This window comes from Trichosurus vulpecula, chromosome 8 (genome assembly GCF_011100635.1).
Source record: "Trichosurus vulpecula isolate mTriVul1 chromosome 8, mTriVul1.pri, whole genome shotgun sequence".
NCBI lineage: Eukaryota > Metazoa > Chordata > Mammalia > Diprotodontia > Phalangeridae > Trichosurus > Trichosurus vulpecula.
Genome location: NC_050580.1, coordinates 10,247,482 through 10,258,473, shown reverse-complemented (window position 1 = coordinate 10,258,473; position 10,992 = coordinate 10,247,482). Strand labels below are relative to the sequence as shown.

The 10,992-nt window shown below is 51.0% G+C and overlaps 1 protein-coding gene across 5 annotated transcripts in view; it reads right to left on the bottom strand.

Annotated features, from left to right (window-relative positions):
* Window positions 1–1,013: 1,013 nt before the first annotated feature.
* UROS (uroporphyrinogen III synthase) overlaps window positions 1,014–10,992 on the bottom strand; it is a 49,814-nt gene continuing 39,835 nt past the window's right edge. For all 5 annotated transcript variants that reach the window (XM_036734173.1, XM_036734174.1, XM_036734176.1 and 2 more), the window contains exons 8-11: window positions 8,078–8,161; window positions 7,092–7,177; window positions 3,544–3,642; window positions 1,014–1,550 (exon numbers count right to left, since the gene is read on the bottom strand). In XM_036734173.1, coding sequence (XP_036590068.1) covers window positions 1,398–1,550; window positions 3,544–3,642; window positions 7,092–7,177; window positions 8,078–8,161 — 422 coding nt within the window. In that variant the 3' untranslated portion in view covers window positions 1,014–1,397. The remainder of the gene's footprint in view (window positions 1,551–3,543; window positions 3,643–7,091; window positions 7,178–8,077; window positions 8,162–10,992) is intronic.

Sequence of the window (10,992 nt, the reverse complement as noted above, 5' to 3'; positions counted from 1 at the left end):
GCCAAACAGCCGGATTTGACTTTCAAATGAGAAATCACCAGGATGAAGCCAGTCTTTCATTGGAGAAGGGAGAAGGCAGAGGCCGGGCCCAGCGACCAAGGGTTTGTTGTTGTGACAGGGTTTACGGCCTGTTTAAACCCAGAGAATCACAGACCCTTATTCCGGTATTCCTTCAGCCTTCACTTGGTGACTTCTAACAGTTCCAGGTTTTGGCCACGGTTCCACTCACACCCCAAGCCTTAGGAGGGCAGCGCTTTGAGGCGGGGCCTCTGGGGGCCTTCCTGGGTCTGAGCACAGGGCCCGGCACATTTCAGTCGCGTCTGACTCTTCACGACCCATTTGAGGTTTTCTTGGCAGACATACTGGGCTCATTTGCCAACAGATGAGCAAACACACTGAGGCCAGCAGGGTCACACAGCTGGGAAGTGCCCGAGTCTTCCTGATGCCAGGGCTGGTGCTCTATCCACTGTGCCACCTGGCATGAAGCCTGGCACATATCAGGTGCCTAATGTTTGCTGGCTGACTGGCTGGTCTCAGAGATTCCTAAGCCCACATGACTGTTAATCATCAATGTGTGCCATACAACCCTCAGACTGAGACTGTCAAATATGGTGGAGCTCTTTGGGCCTCATCTTCAAAAGTAGCACCTAGTCCCCAAGGGGGCCCTTCTGAGGCAGGGCTCATGCCCCAGGGGTCTCTCGCATGTACTGGAGAATCACACGGCTTCCCTGACACACTACTTATCTTTGGGAAGGTATTTTTAATTCCAAAGATCCCCCCCCACAACGAGAAGGATGCCAGCCATGTGATGATGAGCACCCACCCCCGTTCTCTCTCCCCAGACCGTATGTGGGTTTCTAGGTGAACGGAAGCTTCCTTCATCCATAAAACCACAAGTCAAGATACACACTCATAAAAGCCCCAAAGTACAAAAAAAGAGTCCACGCGGGTCAAGGGGAAAGGGTGAAATCAGGCCACACGCACCGAACAGGGCACTCTGAAAACAGAAATTGTTTCAGCGAGTCAACAGGTATTTATTAAGCGCCTCCCACACGACGGGCACCGTGCGCTTCACCCTTTGTCTCTTTATCCCCCGCACCTCGTGCTCTGCCTAAGCCATGGGGGATTGATAAATGCTTGTCAATAATGTATTCCAACGAGGTATTTACTGAATTCCGTGCATGTGTCCCTTCTCCTCGCCTGTGGAATTCAGAGTGGGGCGGAAGCGATGTAACCCGTTCTGGAGCTAGGTGGTGAAAATCGGAAGACACCATGACCACTTCCTCCTCTCCGCCCGGCAGTCCATCCCCAGCTCCTGGTTGTTGGAGAGGGATGCCGATCCAGTCCATCTGTCCCCCTCGAGCTGGCCCAGGATGGAGCCGAGTGCGGACGGAGGCCTAAGCGGCCCGGTAGCTGGACAGGCCCTCTGGCTGAAGCACTTTCCGGAGGCCAGCGGCCAAGTCGCGGGGGCAGGGCCTCTCTGCTGTGCAGCTCACGGGGATTCCTGCGCCAACCATGGCTCGAGCTGTGGTTGGACCTATGGCTGCAAACTGAAATGGCAAAAACCAGGCTTAAATTCCAGCAGAACCTAAGTTCCTGATGGCAGGGACAGCTTCATTTCTGTCTCTGAAGCCCACCCCCTCCACTGGTACACAGCAGGTGCTTAATGAATGGCCGTGAGATGGCAATGAAGGCAATGTGCAGACGGGCAGATGCATGGCCTGGCCTCCTGAAGCGTGGTGACGCTGCTCGTGAAGGGCTTATGTGTCAGACATGAGCCATCCACGGGTGACACTCACCCCTTTCTACAGAGTGGAATTGTGGCACACCAGAGGGCCAGCCAGGCCTGGGGGGAGCTGGGTCCAAGGCCCATTGCTCATACTTCCCAGCTGACAGACCCTGTGCCTGTCATTGACCTGACTCAGTTTGGGAAGGGAATAAGCATTTATTAAGTGCCTACTGTATGCCCGGCACTGGGCTAAGTACTCCATAGGAATCACCTCGTTTGATCCTCACAGCTTGGGGAGGAAGGGTTGTTGTCATTCTCCTTTACAGCACAGGAGACTGAGGCAGGCAGTGCGGAAGTGGCCAGGAGTGAAAGAGGTGTGAGCTCAGACCATGCCGGGAAGACGACACTGCCCCAAAGCCCCTGGGGCAGATCATTCTCTGGATCACAGAGCCAGGGGTGCTGGGGACCATCCAGGCTGTCTGGTCCAACCCTTCACTTTACACAAGGGGAAACTGAGGTGGGGAGGGGATTAAAGGACTGTAGCTATGTGGCACAGAGTATAGAGTGCTGGGCCCCAAGCCAGGGAGACCGGAGTTCAAATCCTGCCTCAGACATGAGCTATGTGACCCTGGGCCAGTCACTTCACCTATCTGCTTATGGGGATGATGGCAACCCAAAGGGATCTGGGGTCAGACCTCAGCAAAGCTGCTTCTTACCTGCCTCCACAAGGGCTTTCCCCTTCTGCTGGGGGCAGCAGCTCCTCAGAAATCGTGGGAGGGACATGTTTTAGGGGTCATATTAAGGTTAACTTTGCTCCCTCAATCTCAGCTTAAACTCAGGAGCTGCGTTGGTCACACTGGCCAGGACCTAGCCTGGAGCCTTGTTTGTGCCCCAACAAGGAACACAGCAACAGCCTAATGAGGCAGAGGTGTGTCAGATGCTTAGAGAATTATTCACTTCCCCCAACAGCCTTTCAGAACCATAGCTTTCCCCCCTTTCTATGGCTGGGTGTCCTCCAGAACTCCTCTGGAAGGGGATGGCAGCTGTGATGAAATCTGAACATGGGCACCAAGGGCACCCTCCCCATAGTGCCAGGCCAAAAAAGACCCTCCCCAGCTTCTTCCCTGCAGGCCTCCCCCGACCCTGAAACTTGGGGCTGCAAACACTGGGCCCTCAATGTCTGCAGCTCCAAGGGACCCTGGGGCACCAGCTCTGCACAGCAACACTATTGAGGCAGAGGAGACACCTGCAAGACAAGAAAAGGCTTTTCTTCCCTCAGAAAAGCCCAATGGGCAGGCTGAACACTGAATGCAGCCCTCTCCTGCACAGCCAAGAGCCCCCCAGCACAAATACTACCTTGAACCACTGGCAGACAAGCTGGGGTGCCGAGGCCTTGGATTTCCCCAGGAAAACTGACACAATTAACATTCATTTCCCTGAAACAAACCTTTTTTAAGCAGCTGTTATGGGACAGCCACTGGGGTACAAGAGAGAACCAAATAGTGCCTGCTTTGAAGGGGGTGGAGCGAACGTGACCTGTACCTGGAGCAGTAAATACAAAGTCCCACAAAACCATTTCCAGGAGGAACACAAGGCTCAGAGGAGCCAGGGAAGGCCTCTCTTAGGACCTGGACAAGTCCTGTGGGGTGCAGGGGCCCTGGGATTCTGGGTGGAGAATGAGGGGCCGGACTTGAGGCCTCTCAGGTCCCTTCTAGCACTAATGTTTTTGGGGGATCCTGGTGACCTACTTAACAGCAAGAACAAGGAATGGATCGAGGTTTAAATAAAACAACAGCGGGGATTGGGAACTTTACCTTAATCTGGTCAAAGCTGTCGCCGGATAACTCCTGAATGTAGCTGAGGCCATGTGTGAGCCCAGAAGGACTGAAGAAGGTGATACTGGCTGGAACGCCCTGCAACAAAACACAAGACAAATCCCCATCTCTCTGGCTGATCGATGGGAGACGTCTCCCCAGGCCCGGTGAGGTCAGCGCAGTGTCACGAGCTTTACCGGACACAGCACAAGGAGCAACAATCGTCAAAACTACTTTCGGAAGCATGGAAGCATGGTTCAGGATCCAGAAATGAAAGGGGCTGGGGCCAAAAGACTTGTCAACATCCTTAAAGAACCGGGCACCCACGAAAGAAATGGACTCTATCTTAAAAAACAGTAATTACGTATGGATATAGGACACATTTCCAATGGGCTCTGTGTGTAATGAGGTCACCAGCTGGCTAAACTATCTAATTGGAGATTTTAAGGAGAAAATAAAGTTTCAGGGGCTGTGCATAGTGATAGCAGCTCAAAAGTGAACTGTTTCAACAAGCCACTGACTTCCAAAAATCAGGGACTAGACAAAAGCAGAAATGCTGAGTCTGCTGCCACTTCTTAGAGAAGTTTCAAAGCTGCTGGAAGAGTCAGCCCAAGACAGAGGAGGCCATGCTGAGCTCCAGGGCCCTGAGGGCATGTAGATATGAGCCTGGAGGGAGGGCCCAGGCAGGAATGGTGCCTAGGAGACAGAATGCACAGAGAAACTCTCATTGTGGCTGATCCATTCCCAAGCACCGGGATGTTCCGTGAAATGACTATTCCAAAAGAATGGGAGAGATGTGGCACTTTTGAGCTTCCCCCAAAAGGTGCCTGTGATGATGTCAGCAGCGGCTGAGCCGTGAGCCTATGCAGAGTTTGGTTTCTATAAAACGTTTCTGAAAATCGCCCAACCACACAATGTGGATACACTTGAAAACACGAGAACTCAAGGCTGACGAGCTTCTGGAGAGGATTCTCTACAACAGACCAAACGCTCCCCATCACATCACTGCTGGAGAGATGAAGAGAGTGTTAGATCTTGCTCACTGCTGTTTGAGGAGCACAAAAAGAAGCATTTGGCCCAGGAGGAGAAAGTGTAGGCTTAAAGCGAGGTGTCTCTCCTACACAGGCTGTGACGGTGCAAGGGTTTGTGACAGAAACAACCATGGAAGGAACTTTGTTCAGCAGCTGGCTGAATATCCACGTTAAGGGAGGCATAAAGTTCAGAGATGGGGCTCCACAATGGGCCACGCCAGTGTTCTGGGAGGTACTCTGCAGTCAGAAAGAGAATGATTCCTCCACCGGTGAAGGTCCCCAAATGTGGATGGCCATCCCAACCTTCCACCTGCACATGACACTGCACTAGGGCCGCTGAGCCCTGGGACGCTGCAGAGCCGTGTTTCTAAATTTCCTGACAGAGATTAAGGCAAGACAAGTCCTGAAATCATGGTGTTCTAGATTTTTCATAACATTTTATTTATGTGTTTTTAAAATGAGTGACCACAATAATAGTGAATTATCTTTCTGTGATGGGTTTATACAAAAAACTGCAGAGGTTTTTCTGTCAAATAGATATAAGCCGTGAATGCACGGTTCATTTTTATGAGTCAATATATGGTGACAATGATTCAAAACATGGATAGCAACGAGCTGGCTGATTTTCTTTGTTTTCCTTAAAATCCTTCCAACTCTTTACACATTATTAGGGACATCTAAATAATTTATAAATAAATAAGAAATATTCATTTTAGTAGTATTTACAAAGAACTGTAACTTACAGTGAATCTCAAACACTGGAACATGCCCGCAAACATTACTGGGCAGTGTTTGAACAAGGTGATGTCCAGATCTCCTAGCAAGGTTAATTCCATGTTGAAATGGCCAATCTGAGGACTTATGGGCTCTTGGAATACTGTGCACGGGGTTTATGTAAAGCATGCTACGCATATAAACTTATTGAGATTTATTTGCAAGAATCACTTGATGGTTTACAGCACAGAGGCCCCTGAACATTCATTTATGCCGCAGCAGCAATTACAAGTTAAGTCTGACCGATTGGCATGTGACCACTTTTCTCCCAGCTTCCGGAAAGCACAACCTCTGACCCCATGTGCCAGGGTTTCCTGCTCTTGCTTGTGACTTGTCATCAGTGGATGCCTTCATACCAGTAATGTCTCTATGTTGACTGTTAACCTTTAATTCTCTCAGGAGAACCACAATATTTATTTATCATTTGTTGAATGACTGTTCTTGGGATTGGAAAAAAACATAAACTTCCCAGGGAATTCTGGAAAAAATTCCTGCTGTAAAGCCACCTCAATAAAACCTATAGTCACACAGTGCCTGGCACATAGTAGGTACTTAATGTTTATTTAATTCAGGGGAAACTGGCTGAACTGGCCACGTTGGCAGAACAAAGTGGGTGAAAAACATACCCAGACAGGTAGTCCAGGGGCTTAGGCCCTCAGCATACAATGTATGTGTGTAATTATTTTCCATTCCATTCAATAAGCCTTTATTGATTAAGAGCCTACTATGTGCAAGGCACCACACTCGGGGCACTTTGGGGATGCCAAGCAAAAGCAGGTGAAGCAAAGATAAAAAATCTGGGGCCGGTCCTTCAGATAGGAGTACACCTGTGAAACACCATTCTCCTGGGGATCCCAAGATGTCTATCCCTTCTTTATGGAGATGCTCTCTGGCTATGGACCATGGAATGCCAATCACAATCTTGGCCCAGAAGGCCATGGAAAGATACCTGGTAGGTGAAAGTAGGCTGGAGCACAGCCCCAGGGATGCCCGAGGGCAGGTGTGGATGGCCTGTATAGGTGGGAGGCCTGCCCCATGGCAAGGGTGAGGGGCAGCAGGATGTGCTGGGCTCAGCTAAGAAGGTCTTTACTGTCTCAGGCTGTGTACGTCATGGAGAGGTATGGATAAGAGCCTCTGAATGGCGAGGGAAGGTGTGATGGGTTGTGAGATGCACACTTGGCACCTGACCCTTTGGTGTGCTAGGAAGTGATCAAGGAAATCATCCTTTCAGGAAGCATTTGGGAGACCCCACTGGGTGCTGGGCCCTGGGGATACAGATACAGATGCTTGGAGAAGCTCAGATTCTCTTGGGGAAACACCACACCCAAATAGAAGCAAGTACAAAAGAAATACAATTTGGGGATGGGATGGAGGTGTGGGTACTTCTGGGCTTTCCCACATGCCCTTTTCCTGGCTTTGATGTAGGTGATCTGTGAGCTCCTTTCCAACTTAAAAGATCCTGTGATGATTCCACTCTGGGCCTCAAAGCCCCTAAGATGATGACAAATGCAGTGCGGTGTGTATCACAAAGATGGGAACCAGCAAAGCTCCCCCACCCCCGGGGTGCCACTGGCCTCCTGCAGAGCCCTATGGAGACAGAACATTCTCAGGTTGGGCATGCTACAGTGACCTGGAAAGATCAAGCCCCCAAGGCACTGCCAAGCCGAGGGAAGGTCGAGGGGCAGCGAGCAGGCCCCAGTGAGGATGGATGCTCTTGAAGGCCTCTTCAGAAACCTGACGTACCTGTGAGGAAAAGTAGTTCTTCAGGGAGTCCTGTATCCCAGGATGCTGAATCTTCTGGTAAACAGTGATGCTTTCCAGGGGAATACCTGAAACAATTAAAAGAGACAAAGGCCCCTAAGAGATGTGATCCGGCCCTCCTGACATCATTCACATCGCTCTCCTCTAGGGTGGGCCTCCTACTCTGGCGAGGGCTCTTGTTTTTGTGGAAGCTGCCTAGTGTGCGGGGCTGCCAGGTACTGAAATAAGCAATTCCATTTGCTGGGCAGAGGGAATAAGGTTTTCTATGATGCCTACTGTGTGCTGGGCACTTTTACCCAAAGATGAAGGGTCAGAGATGGCTACACTGACAGTTTCTATCCAGGCCACCAGGAATTCAAAACCAACAAGCTCAGGATGGAAAATGGACCTTCTAAGAACATTCACTTCTTTTCCATTTGTCCCCTCCCCCAATCTTTGTGAGCATTCAGATCCATTCATTTCCACAGAGAGGAACAAAGCTGCTCTAAGGATCCAGGGAAAGGACCCCAAGGAAGGGTACAGCATCTTGGGTTTAAAACAAACAGATAAAGGGCAGCTAGCAGCACCATGGCTGGAGCCCTGGGCCTGAAGTCAGGAAGACCTGAGTTCAAATCCTGCTTCAGACACTTATTGGCTGTGTGACCTTGATCAAGGAACTTCACCGCTGTCTGCCTCCAGTTTCCTCATCTGTGGAATGGAAGCAGTGACAGCACCTACCTCTCAGGGCCGTGAGGACCAAAGGAGACCACATCAGGTGCTTTGCAAGCTATAGTGATTACTATCAGTGTCTGGACCCAAAGTCCATAAGACTCGGCTCTCAGCGACACGGGAAGCTGCCACCTCTGGGAGCTTCACCTGTGGGCGTCTGAGGCCCGCCATTTTGAAGGGCTGCCCGCTTCTGTCACGGGGCTATGACGCGACAGAGGACGAAGAACAGCACGGTGCTCCCGACAACCAGCCCTAGAGACCTTTTTGTTTGAGCATCTTGGGAAGTGCTTCTCCTTTGAGGGTCCCACAAGGAAAGAGAAGGGGCAAGGTCGTCGGCTTTTCTCCTGGAAGCACAAAGAAAAACACAAAAACCCATGAGCAGTGGTTACAGGTGATGGGTGAGAAGACAGCGTCACTGGAGACACGGGGGTGGGGGGGGGTGGGGGTGGGATCCAACAGTTGGGAAATGGCCAGATCACAGCACATGCAGGTAATGGCACGGTGTTGTGCCAAAAGAAATGACCAAAAGGACGGATTCAAAGGGACCTGAGAACACCTGTGTGAGTGGAAGCAGAACCATTTATGCAAGTGGCCCGCTCAGGACAAACCTCTAAAGTTAAATGACCATGAGACTCTGGGCCTGTGGTCAATCAACACCACAACCAATACCAAGTGCAGTGCTAAGGAGGAAGCACGTCCACAGCGGCTGGGGGAAAGGTGCCGAGCAGCAGGACCTACTTGTTCAAACAAGGCCGATGTGCGAGTGTTTTGCGGGATGACTTTTGTTACAAGGGAGGGCTTTTGTGGGGGGAGGGAGTAAAGGGGTCACGATAGCGATCATTTTGAAAAGAGAGAAGAGCGTTGATGAATCACTACAGAAACACCAGAAGAGAAGGTTCCAAAGGGGATACGGCCTAGAGGGACAATGTCAGAACCACCACGCAAAAGGGGAAATGCACCCCGAACCCCCAGGCTCCGGCTGCATTGTGAATCACAGCTTCAGGTGCAGACTTCCTTTTCTGTTCTCCCACTGGCAGTGAGATACTCCTATCTGTCCAGCTCATAATTATAACAAGGAACATTTGAAAAGAGAATGCCTCCTGCATCCCATTCAGAGGCACAGAGGAAAGGGAGCCCCACATTCTGGTCAGCTCTCTGGGATGGAGGCTGCCATTTCACACTCACGGCCTGGCAGCACTGGTTTGTTTTTTAAACACTGAATGGAATGCTAAGGTAAGGGCGGGGACTGTATGAATACCGGTGAGAAGAGACAGAGGTGGACAGTGCAAGGATAACAGAAACTGAAAGCAGACATAGGAGGCAATCAATCAACATGCACCGATTAAACACCTACTGTGTTCCAAGCATTGGAGATATAAGAACAAAGAATGAAACAAGCACTGCTCCACAAAGAACCCACCTTCTAACAGGGGAGACTTAACTGGATACAGACTAATTATAAACAGATTAAGTACAAATACAAAGTGGTTCAACACTAGTAAAGTTGTGGAGGGTGGGTGCGGCCTTGCAGTTGGGGGTTCAGGAAAGGCTTCCTTCGAAATGGCCCCTGAGCTGTATCCCAAAGAAGGGAGCGACCCTCTGAGGAGGAAAGGGAGGGCATTCCAGGCATGTGGGAGGAAACTGTGCAAAGCCTGCAGATGGGAGGTGGAGTGTGAAGTAAGAGGAACAGAGAAGCCAGTCTGGCCAGAAGGCAGTGTATGGGAAGGGGAGGGAGTCTGGGCCAGGCTGGGGAGGGGCTTCCATTTTCTCCTGGAGGCCACAGGGAGCTGCTGAATAGTGCTGGGGGAGGGGGCTGGGAGTGGGAAGGTCCTCTGGTCAGGTCTGTGTTCGGAAGAGGGCCTAGAGTACGGTGGCGAGACTGAGGTCAGGAGACGTCAGCAGGAAGCTTGACAAAGGGCCAGTGGAGTGGTTCTGAGGGTCTGAACCAAGGTAACTGTGAGGGGCAGGAGACCCTGGGGAGGGATGCTCGGCAATGACTGGCTAAATGGGGAGAGGGAGAGCGAGGAGTGAGGACACTGCTGAGGTCAGGAACCTAGGAGACAGGAAAAGTGGCAATGCCTCCAGCAGAAGCAGGTGAGGTCTGAGAAGAAAGAGGAGGAGTCCTCTTGGGTCTGAAGTGTCTCCGGAATGTCCAATGGGCAATGCTCTGTGGCGTGCTGCCCCCCTGGGCCCCTCCGTCTGCCCAGCAGTCCCAGCTCATAGGGGGCAGTGGATGGCGTCTGCAGAGTGAAGCCCCACCTAATTAAGAGGAGATCGGCCTCCTATGAAGCTCCTGTCCTCAGGGCATCTTCGGGCCTTTTCACTGCTTGTGGTAGTAACAACAGAATGACCTCTGAGAATGCCACTGGGGACAGAATTGTGCGGCAAGAAAGGGAAGCCTTGGGCGATCAAACAGAGCTTGGAGGCCCAGGACCTGAGTTCAAATGTCCACATTTCTCTGGTGTGACCTTGGGCAAGTCACTTAGCTGTTCTCATTCCCTCGTGCTTGGGACAGATCAGACACCTTCCTCTTGGCTCCAAGTCCACCCCAGGTTTCCTTGTTCCCCTTCGTGCACAATCTCTTCTGTTACACTGTAAGTTCCTTGAAGGCAAGGGCTGTTGTTTTGTTCAGATTTATATCCCCAGAAAGTAGCACAGTGTCTAGCACACAGCACGCACTTAATAAATGCTTGTTACCCACCTATGCTTCAATGCTTTACACATGTGGCACTGATGAACCAGTTCTTAAGCACGTACCATGTGCCAAGCATGGGTGCACAGACGTGTTTGCAGTGGCGTAGAAATGGCCAAGGTAGTGTCAAAGCCCATCTCCTCTCAGAGGCTCCAGGGCTGGAGCCGAAGGTCCTGGTGGGAGGTGGAGTCACCGGGCCTGGGGCCCTTTACCTTGGGAAGCCCATTTCCCTGTTTGTAAAAGGAGGAGGTTGGGCTAGATCACCTATGTCCCCTCTGATCCTCAATCTAGAGTCCTATTTTCCTTGGACTAGCCTGCGTTCAGCCTTCTCAAAGGGATTTCAAAACAGAAAGAAATCCAAGAACCAAGACATTTTCCTCTTTCATTTGCCTCTTGCCGATCCTGCACACTTTCTCTTTCCCCCACAAGAACTTGTTTAAACCTGTTTTCCCTGGTAATCACAAACAAAGCCTGACTGTCCCT